This window comes from Oncorhynchus nerka, linkage group LG10 (assembly GCF_034236695.1).
Source record: "Oncorhynchus nerka isolate Pitt River linkage group LG10, Oner_Uvic_2.0, whole genome shotgun sequence".
Classification (NCBI taxonomy): domain Eukaryota; kingdom Metazoa; phylum Chordata; class Actinopteri; order Salmoniformes; family Salmonidae; genus Oncorhynchus; species Oncorhynchus nerka.
Genome location: NC_088405.1, coordinates 25,080,775 through 25,103,408, shown reverse-complemented (window position 1 = coordinate 25,103,408; position 22,634 = coordinate 25,080,775). Strand labels below are relative to the sequence as shown.

At 43.8% G+C, this 22,634-nt stretch overlaps 2 protein-coding genes across 2 annotated transcripts; both read left to right on the top strand.

Moving 5' to 3' along the window:
• Nucleotides 1–343: 343 nt before the first annotated feature.
• LOC135573668 (serine/threonine/tyrosine-interacting-like protein 1) lies at nt 344–2,983 on the top strand. The gene is made up of 5 exons (XM_065023153.1): nt 344–443; nt 632–774; nt 1,203–1,410; nt 1,702–1,838; nt 1,972–2,983. Exons 1-5 carry the CDS (start codon nt 424–426, stop codon nt 2,622–2,624), a joined length of 1,161 nt encoding a protein of 386 aa, XP_064879225.1. The 5' UTR covers nt 344–423; the 3' UTR covers nt 2,625–2,983.
• Nucleotides 2,984–4,268: 1,285 nt separating this feature from the next.
• Nucleotides 4,269–22,381, top strand: LOC115135054 (prolyl 4-hydroxylase subunit alpha-1-like). Its single transcript, XM_029669276.2, has 15 exons — nt 4,269–4,448; nt 13,542–13,639; nt 13,881–13,977; nt 14,061–14,212; nt 14,397–14,534; nt 14,615–14,854; nt 15,256–15,479; nt 15,695–15,871; nt 16,480–16,550; nt 19,254–19,353; nt 19,443–19,496; nt 19,939–20,004; nt 20,128–20,196; nt 20,310–20,406; nt 21,193–22,381. Exons 2-15 carry the CDS (start codon nt 13,543–13,545, stop codon nt 21,261–21,263), a joined length of 1,653 nt encoding a protein of 550 aa, XP_029525136.1. The 5' UTR covers nt 4,269–4,448; nt 13,542; the 3' UTR covers nt 21,264–22,381.
• The last annotated feature ends 253 nt before the right edge of the window (nt 22,382–22,634 follow it).

Genomic DNA, 22,634 nt, shown 5'->3' with positions numbered 1-22,634 from the left:
GTCCACGAGGAAAACCTGATTTGGGGTGGTGTTCATGGTCTGACTAAATGGTAGACTGAGACCGAAGGCCATTCTCTTCTTTCTATCACTCTCCTCCCTCACCTGTCACAGCCAGCACCCATGTGGCATTCTAGAGCACTTATCACGGCTAAGTCGTCAAGGCAACCCGCTAAAATAAGGCCCTGACAAGGAGGTGTGAGAGTGACTGAGAAAAAAGGCAAGGAAAACAACTCTTTTACACCGGAGCCAAGCAAACCAGTTTTGTGGCAATTTGACAGACATTTAACCGTATATATATTTGGTTGGCTGGTCAAGAATTTGCCAGAAATTTGGACTATTCTCACTATGGAAGGATATCTCCCTGATAAGGGAACATAGGGGGCAGCAGCTGCGCCTCCCAAATGTCTGGCACTGGGAAACAACATGGGCATAGTGGTGTCCAGGTGAGTGTAAGGTCTAACTGCTAGCTATAGGCATCTCAGCTTGTGTCAGTAGTCTAATATGGGTTACCATGCATGCATCCCTGAAGAATATAATTATGTTGGTCAAATATATTGCTGAATAAATAATACATCTAATGTCCTTTGTTAACGGTGGGTAATGCAGCTCTGTCTTTGTGTATTTGTCTCAGAGTGACTAACTGTCGTGTAGAACCATCCAGAAAACGCAGCAGCGCCTTGCAACCAAAAAACAACACCCCCTACAGGAAGGTCAATGGTACTATCAAATCATCCCAATGTCACACACTGACTCCAGTGCAGAGACAGACCCAAGGTAGGTTATCAGCCCATATTAGATCAAGTGGATATAAGATTAAGTATAAATGTGGATTTAAAGTTGTGACTGGAGTTATCATGAGGGGATTTATGATCAAAGGACCACAACCTGGGCCTCCCGAGTGGTGCAGCGGTCTAGAGCACTGCATCGCAATGCAGATGCGTTACTACAGACCTGGGTTCATTCCCAGGATGTGCCACGACCGGCCGTGGATGGGAGTCCCATAGGACGGCACACAATTGTCCGGGCGAGGGGAGGGTTTGGCCGATGGGGCTTTACTTGGCTCGTCATCATCACGCTCTAGCGACTCCTTGTGGCGGGCCGGGTACCTGCAAGCTGAACCCAGTCACCAGTTGAACATTGTTTCCAATATGCATTTCGGCTCTGTGTGTATGATTTTCTCTGATGTGTGTGTGCGAGCGCAGGTACATGTGTGTGTGCATACTGTTGTCCAGTAGTGTGTGAGCCTGAGGTGCAGGAGGTGTTAATTCCTACCTTCCCAGAGAGGGTAAGTGTGCAGAGAGGCTACATCACCCCCCAGCAGGTATATAACCTGTTGAATGCAGAGGCTGGACATCCCGCTCTACATGATCCGAATTACATCCTCATCCTGGACTGTCGCAGTGCAGAGAGGTGGGAGCACTCACGCAACACAACTTCAGAACACAAACATGCACACCCAATGTAGCCACTTGATCACTACACCTCACAGACTTGTTGTAGATACGTGGAAGTAGTGTAGGGGCCTGAGGGCACAGACTTAATGTGTTATGAAATCTGTTAAAATTGTATAACTGCCTTCATTTTGCTGGACCCCAGGAAGAGTAGCTGCTGACTTGTCAGGAACTAATGGGGATTCATAATAAATATAAATACTTACTGTAAAAGCATTGTGTTGATATGTGTGTGATCATTGGTTGTCAGGTACAAGCAGAGTCATCTGGTTACAGCCAGGGCTAGTGTGACAGTGATCCACCCAGATCTGGGCTGTCTGATCAGCTGTGTGCAGCTCCAGGAGTTCTCTATCATATTGTTGTACGCTGAGGAGGGCCACAGCCCAGGTAATACACTGCACACTCCTTTGCTACAACATCCGACACAATCAACACAGACACTGTACAACCTCAGCAACACAAAAGCACCCTTCTAACCTTCACTGTGTGGTTGTTTTATGTCTGTCTGTGTGTGTATCAGTGGGCAGTTTGGAGGCCAGGGCAGCCTCCCCGTTCCTCCAGCGCTGCTTCTTCCAGCTCAGTGACCTGGGAATGGACCCTGTCATCCTCCTAGGGGGCTTCACCGCCTTCCACACCCTCTACCCCTTCCTCTGCAACTCCCGCATGGCTCTTCTAGAGCCCGACAGGTACGCCCTCACCATCTACCCCTCTGAGATCCTGGAGGGGGAGCTCTACCAGGGCTCAGCTGCTCAGGCCTCTGACTACCACATCCTTGAGAACCTTAACATCACCCATGTGGTCAATGCTACGGCTGAATGCCCTGATGCATTTCCCAGCACCCTCAGCTACCTGAGGCTGCGGCTGAGTGATGACGCCCAGCAGGACTTAGTGGAGGCGCTGCCCCAGGCTGCGAGGTTCATCGCTGGAGCCCTGAGCAGCGAGGTTGGAGGTAGGGTGCTGGTGCACTGCAGCATGGGGCGGAGCCGTAGCTCAGCGCTAACGCTAGCCTTCCTAATGCAGCACCAGCGCTGGACACTGCTGCATGCCATCCGCTGGCTGAAGGAGAGGAGAGCATGCACGGCGCCCAACGTGAACTTCCTGCGGCAGCTGTTGACCTACGAGGAGCAGCTGTTCGGACAAAGGCTTACCTCGCTGGACGACATCCGCCTGTGAAGTTATGTGGTTTGGGCAGTGCAGTTTCTGTGCATAATTCATGGAGAGGGAGGTGGACTGTGGACAGAGCCCACTGTGATTCAAATAATGCCGTTTTTAAAGACTCATTGGGAGAGTTGTATGACCTTGATGGTCTTAATAACTTTAAGCAGTTTGGTTTTCTTTGTCATTGTTGCCCTAGGTCTAGGACTGTGTTTTATTAAGGGTTATTTGAGGGATGATGTTTTTTCAGAACACTAGGATGCTGATGTTGCAGCATTAGAGTCAATAAGGGGAGAGGAAGTGAATATATTTGCATCAGTGCTGATACCAGCTTATACAGAGGCCATCTGTGTATTCAATGCTTGGTTAGAAACTTGTTCAGCTCTAATATTTTGTCTGGGACCTGGTAGAGCTACAAATAATATAAACATTCCCTGTTCTCCTATCGCTGAACATAAAACTACTGAACAGTTATGCTTAGAAGAAAGCAGAGTCATTTGGTGGTTACTAGACATTTTGCATTCAAAGTGAGGATGCTCTGTGTATGAAACACGCGGACATAAATTCCAGTTGAAAGGGCCTCAAGAGGTCAAAGTTGGGTTGTTATTGCCATATCGTTGACACCTGTGTCCAGGCCTTTAAATGGAGTAATGAAAGGCAGAGGAAATGGAGGAAGTAACCTACATAAATTAGTACAATAGTGTGTTTTAAAAACTGTGAACAGGTCACTGCAAGGATAAAGGAGAATGGGTATTGAGTTGTTTTTTCCCCCAATACAAAAGTGGACACACATACAAGAGTTTGTTCACACTGACTGTACCATGGAGAAAGGTACTTTCTTCCAAAGTAATAGATGGTCGTTTCTGTACACAGTGCTAACAGTGGATTATCCCATTTGATTCATAAGACTGAATGTGGCTGTATTCCCCCCCCCACACACACACACCAAGCTCCTCCCCTGCAGCTCTCTCCAGCCAGCTTCCTTCTAGAAAAACTGGGAAGCAGATCGAGACTCTTCTGGAATGTGGAAGGACCACATGATAAATGACCCCGCCTCCTACTACTGGGGTGAAATTGGGGTCTATAAAGTTCTTAGTACCTGTGCCTGTTAAAGAAATCACCATGAAACTTACAGTTAACAAATCCAAATAGAGAAATTCAGTTTGGTGTGACTATTGCAGCCTGACCTTTAGGCTAAGGGCCTATAATGGCTTACATTGCTTAAATTAGTTACATACACATATTACATTTTTAGGGGCAAACTGTCAAAGTAAGAATCAACCAACATAAAAGGACAAAAACATTTTTTAGTAGGGCTTGGGTCTAGGCTAATTAAATGTAAAAGTGTTCAGATGTGGACATAAACCAAACACCAGTGGTCCTCCACACTGTAAACAGTAGTGCATTCTGGAATGCCTAATAGACTAATTATTCATCATATTTAGGAGTAACATCATTTTATCACGTGTCTGGAGCAAAACGTCCATGCTAATGGTTATATCCCAATAATGACAGGGAAGTAAGGGAACACTTCAGAATTGGTGTGGAGGCATGCTCAAAAATTCTCCCCTGAAATTCCCCAGTACCAAACTAGGGTTGAGTGCGTGTGTGCGACTCTGCACGTAGCAGTTTCCGTGGATAGAACCTACCGCCAGATGGCGAGCCGAGGACCGATGACACGCCGAGGATAAGAGCGACTGGAGGTTGGGGCTGTCATAAACGGTACCAAAGCAACGAGCAGGGACACCTTTGGAGAGCTTGCGAGCGGCTGCCGGGAATATATTTTGTCCACCGGAGTGTTTTTGTGCCACCGTTCCAAGACAAGTCTCTCTTATCATTTCGGTAATAATTTATGTTTGTTTGCATGTTGACAATTATATGTTTGTCTAAACCTAGCCTAGTGTTAAATTTGATTACCATATCGGATGAGACCTGTATTATTAATATATCAATAACTTTCTCTACAAACACGTAGACTACAAACAGCAAGTCCAATATGTGATATCAATTGCTTTTAGTCAGCCTATTGTCTCTATTCTATCAATCACTCGTCTTGTCATTTATTTATTTGTAGCCTACTTTACGCACAAAACCTAGCGCCAGGCATCCTATTCCAAACCCATCCACTGCGTAAAATTCCGATGCAACGTGGGTATGAGTTTATTTACACATGACCGTGCCTGCGAAATCTCTCCGTCTCAATAGACTAGAATGCTTTGAAAACGTTACAGATATTGCTATATTAGGCTATATTTTAAAATTGACATAGTTATGAATATGCCATGGCATTAGCAGGCTATCAAAAGGAAATGTTATACAAACCTTCCTTGGCTAAAATTAATAAACCTGACACTAAACGAAATCGACAACCGTGGCTGTTACATCGTTGTTTGTGATTGTTACATAGCGGCAAGTCATTTATGCACACGTTGTTACATAATTAACGTGTATTTACTGACCTACAAAGGTAAATTGTGTTTATTGACTGAAGGGACTAACTGAGTTACTTACTGAATTAACAAGTTGTCTCAATATTCAGTTTCTTGCCGATTGCACGTAGTAGAGCGATCACATCATTCACAAACTCATATCCCGAGAAACGTCCTTGCGGGGGAGGGGCGAAGACGTGGCAGTGCTCTCCACCTTCTCGCTGACTGATTCTGGAACTTTCACTCATAGCTACAATACTGGTCAAAAGTTTTGGAACACCTACTCATTCAAGTTTTTATTTATTTATTTATTTATTTACTATTTTCTACATTGTAGAGTAATAGTGAAGACATCAAAACTATGAAATAACACGTGGTAACCAAAAAAGTGTATAAACAGATCAAAATAAATGTTATATTTGAGATTCTTCAAATAGCCACCCTTTGCCTTGATGACAGCTGTGCACACTCTTGCCATTCTCTCAACCAGCTTCATGAGATAATCACATGGAATGCATTTCAATTAACAGGTGTGCCTTCTTAAAAGTTAATTTGTGGAATTTCTTTCCTTCTTAATGTGTTTGAGCCAATCAGTTGTGTTGTGACAAGGAAGGGGGGTATACAGAAGATAGTCCTATTTGGTAAAAGACAAAGTCCATATTATGGCAATAACAGCTCAAATAAACAAATAGAAACAACAGTTCATCATTACTTTAAGACATGAAGGTCAATCAATACGGAAAATTTCAAGAACTTTTAAAGTTTCTTCAAGTGCAGTTGCAAAAACCATCAAGCGCTATGATGAAACTGGCTCTCATGAGGACCGCCACAGGAAAGGAAGACCCAGAGTTACCTCTGCTGCAGAGGATAAGTTCATTAGAGTGACCAGCCTCAGAAATTGCAGCCCAAATAAATGCTTCACAGAGTTCAGGGAACAGACACATCTCAACATCAACTGTTCAGAGGAGACTGTGTGAATCAGGCCTTCATGGTCGAATTGCTGCAAAGAAACCACTACTAAAGGACACCAATAACAAGAAACACAGGCCAAGAAACACGAGCAATGGACATTAGACCGGTGGAAATTTGTCCTCTGGTCTGGAGTCCAAATTGGAAACTTTTGGTTCCAGCCGCCATGTCTTTGTGAGATGCGGTGTGGGTGAACTGATGATCTCCGCATGTCTATTTCCCACCGTAAAGCATGGAAGAGGAGGTGTTGTGGTGTGGGGGTACTTTGCTGATGACACTGTCTGTGATTTGTTTAGAATTCAAAGCACACTTAACCAGCATGGCTACCACAGCGTTCTGCAGCGATATGCCATCCCATCTGGTTTGGGCTTAGTGGGACTATCATTTGTTTTTCAACAGGACAATGACCCAACACACCTCTAGGCTGTGTAAGGGCTATTTTACCAAGAAGGAGAGTGATGGAGTGCTGCATCAGATGACCTGGCCTCGACAAACCCCCGACCTCAACCGAATTGAGATGGTTTGGGATCAGTCGGACCGCAGAGTGAAGAAAAAGCAGCCATCATAGCAAAGGGTGGCTATTTCAAATATAAAATATTTTTTTGATTTGTTTAACACTTTGTTGGCTACTACATAATTCAATATGTGTTATTTCATAGTGTTGATGTCTTCACTATTATTCTACAATGTAGAAAATAGTAAAAAATAAAGAAAAGCCCTTGAATGAGTAGGTGTTCTAAAACTTTTGACTGGCAGTGTAAGTCTTTATTCTTCTCAGGCTGGTGTCATAGACTAGATTTAACATATTCAACTTAAATCCGGATCACTAAATTGAGTATGTTAAGCTTGGCATGGTTACATAAGACAGAAGGTTACTTAACACAAATACGAAAGTAGGGTGGCTGGTTAGGCATATATGGAGAATGTCATGCAACATGTTCGAATCTCATCACAGACAAGTTTCAAATTTGTGCTAATTAACAACTTTGCAACTACTTAGCATGTTAGCCAAACCTAACCGTTTAACAGAACTCCTAACCATATCCCCTTAGCCACCTAGATAATGTTAGCATTAGCCACCTTGGTAACGTTAGTCACAACAAATTGGAATTTGTAACATATCTTGTGTTTTTCAAATTCGTAACATATTGTACGAATTGCAATTAGTAACATATTGTATGAATTACAATTTGTAACATATTGTACAAATTGCAATTAGTAACATATCATACTAAATGGAGGATGGACATCCACAAATTAACACATACAGTACCATACGAAACATAACATAACATATACTAATGTGAGTATCCTGGATTTACATTTACTATGTTACGTCTACCCCTGCATCCAGGTAGTTATTCAACCAAAAATGACTGTAGTACAGTTTGGGGATTTTTTACCTTTCAGGTTTATGTAAGTATTTGGGCTTCAGCAGCCCTCAAATATATGGACTATAGTAATAGAATGAATTGATGTCACACTTCAAGTTTGTTTTTGGTGTCAGGTTGTGTGACCTTTGAGCCTCCCCTTTCACTGACATTTCTCACCCGACCAGGATAATACTAAACTGGGCCAATGATGTCCTGTCAAATGGTGCATTTTGAGCTCTTGTGTGTTGGTGCCCTTGTATGGCACACTTAATCTAGTGGGGTGTTTTTGTGAAAACCATGGCCACTGGTAAAGAGTTACGACTGAGGATAATGATATTACTTTGAAGGTTGTAGCTATCAATTGTCCTATTAACAATCACCCATATTAGCAAACGTATTTCATTTCAAAGTTCACATTTCTCTAGTAGCGCACTATAGGTTATTTATTGTAATGAACAATATCAGCAAAGTGGTCGGTTTGGTCGGTGTCGATCAATTCCGGATTATCTTTCCACCTATAGTGTGGGGTCATTGTATCAGGGGCGCAACTTTGGTTTTAGAAGTGGGGGGGGGGAAATAATAATAATTATTCTTATAAAAAAAATATTTTGATCCAGTCGGATATAACACTCCAAACAGCCTACCCGACCACTCGGAGACGTCCGCATGGTCTCACCGTTGCCTCGTCTTGTATCACATTCCAATGATAAAACTGGGGGGGATAAAAATGCAATTTCAGAATGTGAGGGGGGGGGGGGAGCATGTCCCCCCTGTCCCCAGTGAAAGTTGCGCCCCTGCATTGTATGGTTTATGTTGTATAAAATTGTAAAGATAAGACCTTTATTAAATGACTTGCGAGGTTAATACTTCTCTTCTATAATATCAGTGGTTTTGTATGTCTAGGATATTGCAGGTTTTACAGAGAATCTGTACAGACGGGTGCTCCACGACTCTCCCTGAAAACCACAGGAATGGAGCCTTCATATCTACATTTCAAGTGTCAAGTCATGCAGTCTGAAATTTCTCCATGGCATACACTCTTAGCAAAATAGGTGATATCTAGAACCAAAATGGGTTCTTCAGCTGTCCGCATAGAATAACCCTTTGAAGAACCCTTTTTGGTTCTAGATATCACCTATTTTTTTAAGCGTGTAGGCCATGGAGAAATTTCAGACTGCATGACTTGACACTTGAAATGTAGATATGAAGGCTCCATTCCTGTGCTTTTCAGGGAGAGTCGTGGAGCAGAGAGGGTTCTACATGGAACCCAAAAGAGTTCTACCTGGAACCCTTTTTTGTCTTTGTGGTCATAACGGATCAGTTAGCATCTATCATAACAGGTGATTTGTATTTAACTAGGCAAGTCAGTTAAGAACAAATTCTTATTTACAATGATGGCCTACTGGGGAACAGTGGGTTAACTGCCTTGTTCAGGGGCAGAATGACAGATTTTTACCTTGTCAGCTCTGGGATTCAATCCAGCAACCTTTCAGTTACTGGCCCAACACACCTGCCACCCCCTGTGCTTATAAGATATTCCAGTTGAAGGTGAAACAAAGCTCAAACAGAAGGTTTCATTCTAATAGTGTAGGATGTTGACACTTAGTCTGGTCATCCAAAGTTTAGTCATGACTGTGTGTGTTCCATCCAGCCTTTGAAATACACTAACAGCCCCTATAACTCCCTTTTAAAGCCAATTTAATACAGTCATTAGTTATATTACAACTTCACTTCACAAATGAAGAAACTGTAACAATGTGAGGCTAATGATCTAAAACTTTTTTTAAATGGGATTGACAGACCGGGAAGGTTTTTTTCACTCACAAGTGATATTCTGTCTGTGGCACTGGCACAATACCTCTGTCACCTAATACAACCACCAGCTGCTTTGCCAATCCCTTGTCAATATTTCATTTTCCCACTGATTGCTCTCTATTTGCCATGCGTTAGAAACTGGAGGGTAATGACTGACTTCTGTAAGTGTAGCTTGGACATAAGCCTCAAACTGTGAATGAGTGATTGAACCTCATTGAGGTGTGTGTGTGTTTCCCAGGTAACACATAGTAATGAGAGAGTTGACGTAAAAGGACTTAACTCTACAGTAGCACTGGATAACACTAACCTCAGGCTTGTTTGAAACAAGTAGGCCCTACAGGCATATGACAAGTACTAACAGATTATTGGTCCAAGGAGGTTAAACCTCAGGGAAAGAACGCAGACTCATTTTGTAAAGTGGTTCGTCTGTTTTCTATACAGGCATAGTGATTTCTCGTGGGACTGGTTACTGCTAGTTGAAACCCAGTTACGGATGGGTGTCTGTAGAGCAGCCATTTGAGGTTAGTGGCTCTCAGAGGCTTGGTAACAGTAACACTTTACATGCTCTAGCATAACACTTTGAGGCCATTATCATAACAGTGACACTGTCACTACTGTCTCTCTGCAATAAGGTTGATATTCTTATGAGTTTTATAGCAGATTGGCAGCATAAGTGAAGTGTTACTGTCATTTGAGCACCAGTGAGAAACATTACTGTAAGTGGTGTAGTACTGTGTAAGACAACTCTGTGTCTCTCTGTGATAAATAGAATTGAACACGTGAATGTATAAAGCATTTAACGTGTACATACCGTTTTGCTCTTACAGTTCTTGGCTTCTGGCTCTTTCCACTCCCTGTTGACCTTCATAGAAATATCACGTGTATGTTTCCTTTGTTTTCAATCAAATCCTCACTCTGTTTAAGAAAATGAGGACTTGCCTAAGCCTGTCCATTGCCTAAACCCTCAGTAGATAGTCTCTGTTGGCTGAGTTGGTGCCAGAGGGGGGAAGGTACGTGCAGTGACCTTTACATTGGCAGCGGGTTAGTCTTTTTTATACATACTTCATACTTGGCGCTGCTTTCAATCCTGTCTCTCTTTGACCTCCTTATTCATATCATGGTGAGTTATGCATAAAGGTAATCCTATATGCCATAATTATAGATATCCAAATATTATAAATAGTACTTGTGACCTTATTTTTGGGGTCCTTCCTACTTCCTCAGCCTTCTTTTTTAAAAATTTTTCCCCCCACATTTATTTAACCAGGTAGGCTAGTTGAGAACACCTTTATTTAACCAGGTAGGCTAGTTGAGAACACCTTTATTTAACCAGGTAGGCTAGTTGAGAACAAGTTCTCATTTACAACTGCGACCTGGCCAAGATAAAGCGTAGAAATTCGACACATACAACAACACAGAGTTACACATGGAATAAACAAAACATACAGTCAATAATACAGTAGAACAAAAGAAAACAAAAAGTATATATACAGTGAGTGCAAATGAGGTAAGTTAAGGAAATAAATAGGCCATGGTGGCGAAGTAATTACAATATAGCAATTAAACACTGGAATGGTAGATCGGCAGAAGATGCAGGTAGAGACACTGGGGTGCAAAGGAGCAAAATAAATAAATACCAGTATGGGGATGAGGTAGGTAGATAGATGGGCTGTTTACAGATAGGCTAAGTACAGGTGCAGTGATCTGTAAACTGCTCTGACAGCTGGTGCTTAAAGCTAGTGAGGGAGATGTGAGTCTCCAGCTTCAGAGATTTTTGCAATTTGTTCCAGTCATGGGCAGCAGAGAACTGGAAGGAAAGACGACCAAAGGAGGAATTGGCTTTGGGGGTGACCAGTGAGATATACCTGCTGGAGCGCGTGCTATGAGTGGGTGCTGCTATGGTGACCATTGAGCTGAGATAAGGTGGGGCTTTACCTAGCAGAGACTTGTAGATAACCTGTAGCCAGTGGGTTTGGCGACGAGTATGAAGCGAGAGCCAACCAACGAGAGCGTACAGGTCGCAATGGTGGGTAGTGTATGGGGCTTTGGTGACAAAACGGATTGCACTGCATCCAGTTTGTTGAGTATGCACAGTAGATAACACGTGCACAGTAGAATGCAGATGTGTGTCACCAGCTTGTATGTTTTAGATGTCAGTGATCGTCAGTCTTGTTTCAAGTGTCTTCCAAACTATCTTCGAGGTTGCCAGATTGGTATTTCCGCATCAGTGCAGCTAGGATTTAGATGTATGCACCTGTTTTGAGTTATGTTTTGACTGCAGGATTTAAACAATATCAACTCTTACACTAGGATGAATTGGTGTGTGTCAGCTACAGGACAAAGAGTGCTTCTGCTTTCAGCCAGACCAACTACTGTTAACACAGGGAGGTTATACTGCAGTCTCTGTCCAATGTTGCCATTAGTTCTTACATGCTTAATGAGTAGTAGGTATGCTAGGTAAGCTAATGTGTAGAGGGGTAATTCATTTTTGTTGCTAAATAGATAATCTGCTGGATAGTACTGTAGCATTCACAGAACTTCCAGTGATAAAGTTTCCCGCAATGTGGACTTGTCTCTATTGATCAAATCAAATCAAATTTGATTTGTCACATACACATGGTTAGCAGATGTTAATGCGAGTGTAGCGAAATGCTTGTGCTTCTAGTTCCGACAATGCAGTAATAACCAACAAGTAATCTAACTAACAATTCCAAAACTACTGTCTACAAGTGTAAGGGGATAAAGAATATGTACATAAAGATATATGAATGAGTGATGGTACAGAGCGGCATAGGCAAGATGCAGTAGATGGTATCGAGTACAGTATATACATATGAGATGAGTATGTAAACAAAGTGGCATAGTTAAAGTGGCTAGTGATACATGTATTACATAAAGATGCAGTAGATGATATAGAGTACAGTATATACGTATACATATGAGATGAATAATGTAGGGTATGTAAACATTATATTAGGTAGCATTGTTTAAAGTGGCTAGTGATATATTTTACATCATTTCCCATTATTAAAGTGGCTGGAGTTGAGTCAGTGTGTTGGCAGCAGCCACTCAATGTTAGTGGTGGCTGTTTAACAGTCTGATGGCCTTGAGATAGAAGCTGTTTTTCAGTCTCTCGGTCCCAGCTTTGATGCACCTGTACTGACCTCGCCTTCTGGATGATAGCGGGGTGAACAGGCAGTGGCTCGGGTGGTTGTTGTCCTTGATGATCGTTATGGCCTTCCTGTAACATCGGGTGGTGTAGGTGTCCTGGAGGGCAGGTAGTGTCCTGGAGGGCAGGATGAGGTATTGTCTGTGTGTTTTAAAGACCCCAGGCTAATAGGGATGTGTGTTTGTGGAATAGATGTAATATCTATGTGTGAAGTCCCCTCCTCCACTATCTGGCCCATCCATCCCCCTCCATGTCCATCCCTGAGGGCAATATAGAGAGGCATGTTTGTTCAAACAAGGCCCACGCTACTTCCCTGACACACACACACTGGACGACTAGTGGAGGCTCGCTATGGGGGTAGGAAGAGCACAGTACCACTCCCGCAGGGCTAAGTCATGTCTAGATAGGGGCAGCCAGGCAAAAGCCATGACAGTGCCAACTCCAGAGCTCATGTGCCAAACTAGTCACTCTATGGCCACATCCAAGGGGTTATATTCATCTCAGTGTGGTGGGTGAGGCAGAGAGGAAGTCATTCAATGTAATACTGTTTTAGAGGACTACTCTCTTTGAAACACACGCGCATGCATGCACACACACACCCACCCACACACTCACTCGCTAACACTCCCTTTCTATTTTCTGTATGCTATTTCCCCATGGCTTATCCTTCCACGGCCTCACACTGACGAAACCACTCTTTGGGGGTTGAGGATTGAGGCCTTGCTGTGTCAGCCTGCAGACAGCCAGGGTTAGGGTTTGTCCTGCCTTCAAGGAATGTCCATTCCCACTTCTATTTTAAGTATTTGAGAGGCAGCACAGGTATAGCTAATTGTATGTGTTTTCTGACCTGTGTGTCAGGATAGTCTAAACTGTGGGGGAAAAAGATCAGTGGACTATGATGCTATAAGTTTCAGATGTATCGGAGAAATTCTGTGAAATATAATTCGCAATTATATTCTTTATCAAGAAATTCTCTCCTGTAGATCATTGGACCATTCTGTCAAAAGGGAACGCCGCTGTTGATTAGGACTATTTCTAGTACATTAGATGACAGAGTGTTTGAGTGAGCAAACAATATACGTTCATTGTCCTTCTTTCACTCCTCCTCATTCTGGCCTCCTCTCTTTTCCTCTCTCTGCCACCTCATCTTTCTCTATCTCTCTGTCTTTCTCTCTCCCAGTATGTCCAGGATGGAGCGACAGTGTTGGTGGTATTTACTGGTGTTGAGCTGCCTGTTCCAGACTCTTTCAGCCCACAGTGACTTTTACACATCCATCGGTGAGACTCCTCCCTTCCCTATGAGATACATAGTCATATGGTTGTGAGACAGGTGTTGGGTCTGCCCTGTCAAGCACATACTGGGCATTTTATCTACCCGGAAGTACGGGCTTCTACTCATTTCTCATCTACACAGAAGTTGAAAGATATAGTACACAGTGTATTCCTTATCATCATATGTATGATTGGTTTAACTAAACTTAAAATAAAGTTTGATAATGTGTGTATTTTCCTCCCTTAGGTCACATGACAGATCTGTTGTACACAGAGAAAGACTTAGTCACTTCACTGAAGAATTATATCACGGCAGAGGAGAACAAGCTGAAGCAGGTTAAACAGTGAGTGTCCACACGCACACGAGCAACAGCACACACACACACAGAGTAGCTGAATTGTGTCTCTTCTCCCATCCCTCTCTTAGGTGGGCAGAGAAGCTGGATGTGTTATCAGCCATAGCCATGCAGGACCCCGAGGGCTTCCTGGGAAACCCAGTCAACGCCTTCAAACTGATGAAGAGGCTGAACACAGAATGGGGAGACCTGGAGAGCCTGGTGCTGAAGGACACCAAGGAAGGTTAGATATGATGACACTATGAAGTTCACATTAGAAGAGATGAAAAGGAAGTTGAAAGGTAGTCCCAAAGCAGCAACGACAGATACTAGTTTTTTAACAGAAAATATTTGCTGCAATGTTTGTTTGTCTTTTAGATGCTCACAGTGAGCATCCTCACAAATGAGGATCTCTGTCCTTCTCTCAGGCTTCATCTCTAACCTGACCCTCCAGAGGCAACACTTCCCTACCGACGAGGACCAGACAGGTGCAGCCAAGGCACTGCTCAGACTGCAGGACACCTACAGACTGGATACCAACACCATCTCTACAGGAGACCTGCCAGGTAATTTGTTAGGGAGCGCTAGAGAGAGAACCTCAGGCCTTTTATAATTTGTAAGTTTGTAACCACTGACTCATCCACAGGAGTGACGCACAAGAGCCCTATGACGGTGGAGGACTGCTTTGAGCTGGGGAAGATTGCCTACAGCGAGGTGGACTACTACCACACAGAGCTGTGGATGGAGCAGGCCCTGAAGCAGCTGGACGAAGGAGAGGAGTCCACCGTGGACAAGGTCACCGTGCTGGACTACCTCAGCTATGCTATTTACCAGCAGGGGGATCTAGGCAGGGCCCTGGAGCTCACCAAGAGGCTACTCATGCTGGGTGAGTTACCCTAATGCGGCTCAGAATGAATGAGTTAAACTAGTCACACCGGGAGTGATTTGAAGGACACACTGACAGAGTTAAAGGAGAGCACACTAAAGGAGCTAAGTTATGGGTTGGGTATACTTGGAGGTTAACTGCTAGTGTAACACTGTGAATGTTAATGAGTGCTGAGGGAATATGATGCCCTCCAGGTGAATCATTGAACAACAGCTACTGACCTGTATGCCCAGCATAAACTGGTATAGAGGATTACTCATGAAATGTCCCAGGTGGCAGTAGGGTCTGAAGTTAGTGATTCAGATAGATCCAGATGAAAATTCTAAATGACTCTTCCTTGTCTGTTTACTGTATGAGCATCCGTATTCCATCTCACTGTCCCCTCTCTCTCCTCACTCCAGACCCGGAACACCAGCGTGCCAACGGCAACCTGAAGTACTTTGAGTTTCAACTGATAAATCAGAGGAAGGCCCAGGCCCAGGAGGCCCAGAAGGCCCGGGAGGAGGGCAAGGAGCGAAGGAAGAGACTGACGAGTGATGCCTCCAAGAAGAAGAAGCGCTTCAGGGAGCCTGTCCCAGAGAGGAAGATGTATGAGATGCTGTGTCGAGGGGAGGGCATCAAGCTGGTGAGGAGGAATTACTCACTCACCTACACACGAAAAATATATCAACCCCTACAAAAATGTCCATTCATTATAATCAACATAATAATGAATATTTCCTGTTACTGCAGGATTATTTTCCTGCTATAAAAACTGACTCAAATGAAGATCCTACATCTGTACGTGTCAATCTGTCTGTCTTCTTACCTCCCTCCGCCCGCCCCAACTCTGCCTTGTAGACGCCCCGCAGACAGAGACGGCTTTTCTGCCGTTACTTTGACAACCACGGTCACCCCAAGTACCTCCTGAGCCCGGTGAAGCAGGAGGATGAGTGGGACCGGCCCTACATAGTCCGCTACCATGACATCATCTCTCACGGCGAGATCGAGAAGGTCAAAGAGCTGGCCAAGCCCAGAGTGAGTTCCACTCTCTGTCAGTGTGTGTGTGCTATATTGAGATAATAAGGGTTCAGAAGGGTGTCATGACCACACAGATGTGTCTGACGGGAGGGTTTCATGGTCCTACAGAAGTGGATTTGCTGTGGATATGCTCTGAGGCTCGTACTAGTAACTGTCTGACCAGCTGCAGCTGTGTCTGCAGAGTCAAGGCCACTAGTAGACAGAATGAATAGGAAATGTTCATGCTAAACATAAACACTCTTCCCACTGGGCACAGACATCATTTCAACGTCTAGTTTTGATTTACATTTGGTTGAGTTATCAACTAACATGAATTCAAGAAAACATGTCACCATGTCATTAGATTTAGGTTCAAAGACAGCATTTCCTTACATTGATGACTTTTTCAAATCCAATCAGTCAGACACAGGACTTTTGCTATAAATGGTTAGACAGGACGTATTCCCAGAGGGAACAGCAAGCTTTTAGTGTGTGTGGTGAGGGGTGTATACCAAAGAGCCATGGAAGTGGAGGTAGGTTGAGCCCTCTTAGCCCACCCAAAGCAGGGTCTGGGGGGTGGAGGTGGTGTCAGGGTACCCTCTAAACCCCCTCTCCCTGCCTTATAGCTCCGCCGGGCCACCATCTCCAACCCCATCACTGGTGTGCTCGAGACTGCCCCCTACAGGATCAGCAAGAGGTAAGGTGTAGCCAGGTGCAGGCAGGGGGGAGGAGGGTGTCGAGGGGAGGGGTGGAGCAGGAGGGAGAGCACCCATAACCCCTCTCCTCATTCACACCCCAGCTCAAACCCCTCCTCTTACACCTGCCACTGGCCTATGCCTCTGAGTCCAGACCGTATTCCTCCCTCCCTCCAATGCTGGAAGACTCCTCTGCAGAAGCACAGAACCATACTTTTACTGAACCCTCCTTCACTCTCTCTGAATCATTTTCTTAGTCTAACCATAAATCAGATTCTAGAATAGTCCAGGGGTGTTCTAGAAGCTCAGAGTATAAGCTAATGAATAAGGAGATATGATTGTATGGTCCTGTCTGTGGTGAAAATGTGTTTCTGCTCAGGAGTTCTCTAGGATGTGAACCCAGTGGAGTGGGAGGAGAAAAGGTGTAGTTGCTTTTGGCCAACTAAGGGTGTGTCGGGAGCAGTACTTTTCACAAATCCTCTGTTCCTTTCATCACTAATGTAAACACTAGTTTAGCATTCTCCTAAACTAGAGAATAAACCATTAAGTTATACTACCCTTGGTTAAAGGACTGGCCCTGAAACAACCCCTGGCATACTGCTGGAATAACATTAACCGCTTGTGACCGAATCTGCTTTTCTCTCTCCTCTCTCTGTTTCTTTCACTTCCCGTTTCCCTCTACTTCATCTATCGTTTTGGTGTGTTATCTCTCTCTCTCTCTCTCTCGCTCTCTCGCTCTCGCTCTTGCTCTCTCTCGTGTGCCCGGGCAGCCACAGTACATGACCCCCCTAACTGGGAAACTCACCACGGCCATGTACAGAGTCTCCAAGAGGTAAGGGGTCAAAGGTCATAATACATTTGGGTCTCCAGAGACCCCCCCATCCCCTCTGGTCTCCCATCCCATACCGCCCTACATCCCCAGGATGTGCTATCCAGGTTTTGGCAGGTCTTTGGGTCAGTAGGGCCACCTCTTTCTGCAATGAATCTATGCTGCTCTCTTACAATCAGATGAATGAGGTCATTCTGGCTTCTCTCCTCCTCTGTGCTACTGTGCAGACAGGGCCAATTACACCTCAAGTTTGTGCACACGAACGAACGCACATCCACACACATTCTCTCTCTCAGTTCATGATTTTGATGAGTAGTGAGTGCCCACTTGTATAGATCTAATATACCAGACAACCCCAATCTATGGTCAGACTGCTGATTGTAGGGGAACATGCCAATCTTTAGTCATAGTTACTTTAATAACTTTCATCTTCTTAAAAATAGAAATGCTCATGCCACACCCATACCACATCCATACCATCCCACATCACTTTGGTTTTTACTGCCCCTGCTTATTACTGTGTATATTGGAGTGTATATTTGTGTGTGTGTGTTTGCTAGGGTGTGCACGTGTGTCTGCATGCAAGTGTAGATGTGTGTGTGTGTCTGTCTGCCTGTGTGTCTGGGTCTGTGTCTTCGTGTTGAAGTATGTGCAACTGTGTGTGTGGTGAAGGGTTAACTGAACTGAGCGTGAACCTCATTTAAACTGACAACGAGGTCAAAGTGGGAGAGTAATCACCGCAGGGGAGAGAATTTGAAGGAAGAGAGACTTTTTGACCTAACCACCACTCTATCATGTCCAATTTATATTTTACTGTCTTCACTTCCCTAACAGCAACTTCTAATCACTAATCACTTTACTCTCACACACACATAGACTAACACACATCTTAGTTTTGAATTTGGCTAACCTTACAAGGAATGTCAGTATTAAGTAATACACACAGTATATTGCACCGGGAAAGAGGAGTCATCTTATTGGCTGAGAGATTCAACAATGTATCCAATAAAAAGGGATGGTGTGTGTAGAGCAGATGGCTGAACTTGAATGGACCTCAAACGTTAGCCCTCTCGCCGTGAAATCATTACGGCCACAACTGCTACAACTCTCACTTTATGCAGTGTATGGCAAATCTACTAAGCAGAGAATCTACAATTTTAATGCTATTTTCTGTGGTTTGACACTTTTTTATTTTCACACTGTGCCTTGTGGTGCATGACCCAGAAAAACGAAAAAATCTTGAGGTCCATGAAATGACAGATAGGTTATTGTGACGTCTTTATATGATATGTGAAAGAAGCCATGACTCCCAGTGAGAATGGAATGCTCCCTGTTGGAGGGGGTGGTTTAGACCACTGGGCCAGGGTGGATGGTGAAAGGCTGGTAGTGTTCACTAAAAGCATTCAAATAATTCTCCCCTCTGGGCCCCTAAAGTAAACTCATCAACCTCCAAAGCCCTTGTGACCTCCAGAACTCTCCCAAGTCAAGCGATGACTGCAAACTCAGAGCTTCAACCTATAGAAGGCTTACATTATTGAAAAGTACATAAAAAATACGCACAACTGTAGTTTAGTTACTCCTAAACTTCACTCTGACCAATGTACGCTGAGCTGATTGGAGACTCTGTCGGGGCGCTTTCTAAAGTCCTTCCTCTTCCTGTCTTTACGCTCCTCCCACTTCTCATGTATCATCTGCACGTAACACATGAACCTATTGTAGTTTATATATTTCATCTTCAGCAGTAGCTTGCAGCATGCTTTGTCTGTTCTCTCTCCTAGACTGTTCATCTGTAATAACTACTGTACTATAGTGACTCTACCACCCCCCTGTATTTGACCTGTTATCCCTGCACCCCTGTGCCCTTCCCCTGTCCCAGTGCATGGCTGACAGCGTATGAACACCCAATGATTGACCAGATAAACCAGCGGATTGAAGACCTCACAGGTCTGGAGATGGACACTGCGGAAGAGTTGCAGGTAAAGTGTGTGTGTTTGTGTGTGTGTCGTTGTTTGAGATGGTTGACAGTTACATTTCCAATATTAATGATCTCACTGTTGCTTTGCAGGTTGCAAACTATGGTGTGGGTGGGCAGTATGAGCCCCACTTTGACTTTGGACGGGTTAGTATTGCCCTGCAGCCTTGATTTAATGACCGCACACATTACTGCTGTATGACGTTTTTGGATTGCATATAGCAGGAATCATCAACTAGATTCAGCAGCCAGACGATTCTTTTCTTGAGCAGATGGACAGGGGGCCGGACCATAATTACTAATCATTTGCGGACTGCAAATTGACCGCAAGAAGCCCAAACAGATATGCTGTATGTGATTGTACACAAATGTTAGCAAGGTTTGAAATGATTATGTTTTAGTCAAATGACATATCTCTCTATTATTTATGGGACTACTTTGGAACAGAATTCCAAAATTAAAATAACTTGGAGCTGTTTTGATGATGTAAACAAGAAAATCGAATGGGCAACCGTGACATTGAGGATCTGGCATTTCTGCTCATAATGATCACGTGATGTCATGATCATTTGTTTTTCTCGCTCTACAGAAAGATGAGCCTGATGCCTTCAAAGAGCTGGGCACTGGAAACCGCATAGCCACCTGGCTTTTCTATGTGAGTGCTCTGTATTCATGGGACTGCTTCCTTCTTTGCCCCCTACCCTAAAATAAATACTATTTTCTTTGGTCTCTTGAAGAGTCCAAGGTGATAATAGTTTATTTTTTTAATCGATTCTAGATGAGTGACGTGGCAGCAGGAGGTGCTACAGTATTCCCAGATGTGGGTGCTGCAGTATGGCCCAAAAAGGTGAGTAAAAGCTTGTGAGCAATGAGCATGTGTATTTGCAGCCTAGAGTGTGTGTATGACTGTAGGTACATAGTTCCCTGTAACCTCTCTGTGCTGTGTGTGATGTATTACAGGGGACTGCAGTGTTCTGGTACAACCTGTTTCCCAGTGGGGAGGGAGACTACAGTACAAGGCACGCAGCCTGCCCAGTATTGGTGGGCAACAAGTGGGGTGAGTTTGTGTGTTGAAACCTCCTAAATTTAGCTCTGTAAATGTCTATGACACTGTTATAACCATAGACATCCTATTAAATTACCATTATTACTAGTTACTAGTTCATTCCTAAATCTGTAGTTATAACTCCCGCTACTGTCATTCCTTTACTTTTCTCAAGTGATCATTGTTGTGGTCTTCACCAAGTTATAAACTGAGTGTAGAAAACATTAAGAACACCTTCTTAATATTGAGTTGCCCTCAGAACAGCCTCAAATCGTTGGGGCATGGACTCTTCAAGGTGTCGAAAGCGTTCCACTGGGATGCTGACCCATGTTGACCCCAATGTTTCCCACAGTTGTGTCAAGTTGGCTGGATGTACTTTGGATGGGGGACCATTCTTAATATACACTGGAAGCTGTTGAGAGTGAAAAACTCAACAATGTTGCAGTCCTTGGCACATACTACCATGCCCAGTTCAAAGGCACTTAAATATGTTGTCTTGCCCATTCACCCTCTGAAAGGGGCACATACATAATCCATGTCTCAATTGTCTAAAGGCTTAAAAATCCTTCTTGAACCTGTCTCCTCCCCTTCATCTACACTGATTGAAGTGGATTTAACATGTGACATCAATAAGGGATCATAGCTTTCACCTAGATTCACCTGTCTATGTCATGGAAAAAGCAGATTTTCCTCATGTTTTGTACACAGTATTCCAGACTAGAGTACTGTAGATTTTTTACCAGACTAGGCTATGGTACAGTAGCTAACTTCTTTCTCTGTCCTCCTTGTCACCCTCAGTATCTAACAAATGGATCCATGAAAGAGGGCAGGAGTTCCGGCGACCCTGTGGCCTGAATGAGACTGCATGATAGGGGAAGGCTTTCCCTTCCACGCCCCTCTTCCTCTACCCCTCTCCTCCTCCATCCCTCTCCTCATCTACCCCTTGCTTTCTCTTCAACCCCAGGGCCTGAGAGCACTGCTGTGGATGACAGTCCGTGAAAAGGGGGCCATTGGCATCCCTCCTTCTACTCCTCTTCCTACCTCCTTTACGTCATCCATTCCTTACTCCAGCTCTGTACCTCTCTGAGCCCAGGATGTTTTGGGGCTTTCAGCTTGGACAGTATTAGTGGTGTTCTGACTGACATGATGCTCTCATGGCTCTTTGATATGTCTCAAGTGAACACATTGTGTGTTCACCCTTATGTCTTTGTTTGCACTCTTTACGGGCTCTGTACACAGCAAAAATGGTCATTTCAGAGCACAGGTTCTGCGTCTTGCTCTGTTCTAATGTAAATAATATGTCCTCTCTAAGTGCATGTCCATAGTATGCCATGGACTGTTTTCTCAATTCAGGTCAAGTGTTCACTCCATCTCTTATTTCAATACTGATGTCGCTCCAGTTTATACTAACATATCTCTCTCAAAAACACACACCACACACACTCCAACACTCCCACATACAGCACAGACAATCTTATGTGACGTTTAACTGTTTATAGCTGAGGTATCATTTGTTTATTGTTTTTTAAGATCTGGTTTGGTATTTAACTGACTTTGGATTTGAATAGTCACTCACATTTTTAACAGAACATTTGATTCTTTGGCCATACAGATGAGTTGCACTTCCCCATTTGTGTGATGGAAAAGAGGGAGGGAGAAACATTGGACATGGTGTCTTTAAAATCTTGGAAAATTCAATCAGATTCATGCAACCTTAAAGTGTATCAATGTGGGCCCATCCCAAAAAAGTTGTGGTGTTTTTTAGAAGGCAAGACAAATAATTTCTGGTGTTTTCCCCACTGAAAATTATTGTGAGGCCTGTTTCTTTATGTAATACTATCTGGGGGCCTCAAGGAGAAACATGATATTTATATCTGACAAGATTCACCCATTGTGTGGTTTGTACGTCCTTTCAAATATGCAGGAATATTTTTGGAAGTGTGAAATTAATGTTTTCTATAGAAATAAAGTCTAAATGTCATTGCTACCCACCTGAGTGATGTTGTTTTTTCCCCTCTCATCAACTACATTTTTAAAGCCCTCAGCTATGACCCCTACATTTTCAGGTGGGTGTTTTGTAGGCCATCTTCACTAAAATATCCAATAGGAAGTAGTGTAGTCTATGATGGTTTATAAAAGCTACAATGGATGTGAGAGATGCTATGTACTGTTTATGTGTGAGGAAGGAAGAGAAAGTGTGTGTGTGTGGTCAGCTGTAGATACACGGGGCCATATCAGAA

What these genes read in the sequence shown, in the direction of transcription:
- LOC115135054 (XM_029669276.2), top strand. Translation starts at nt 13,543, where the DNA reads ATGTCCAGGATGGAGCGACAGTGTTGGTGGTATTTACTGGTGTTGAGC. An exon ending in CAAGAGGCTACTCATGCTGG is followed by an intron (nt 14,855 to 15,255) that starts GTGAGTTACCCT and finishes TCCTCACTCCAG; the next exon opens with ACCCGGAACACCAGCGTGCC. An exon ending in AAGAGCTGGCCAAGCCCAGA is followed by an intron (nt 15,872 to 16,479) that starts GTGAGTTCCACT and finishes CCTGCCTTATAG; the next exon opens with CTCCGCCGGGCCACCATCTC.
- LOC135573668 (XM_065023153.1), top strand. Translation starts at nt 424, where the DNA reads ATGGGCATAGTGGTGTCCAG. An exon ending in ATGGGCATAGTGGTGTCCAG is followed by an intron (nt 444 to 631) that starts GTGAGTGTAAGG and finishes TATTTGTCTCAG; the next exon opens with AGTGACTAACTGTCGTGTAG. An exon ending in TGAGGAGGGCCACAGCCCAG is followed by an intron (nt 1,839 to 1,971) that starts GTAATACACTGC and finishes TGTGTGTATCAG; the next exon opens with TGGGCAGTTTGGAGGCCAGG.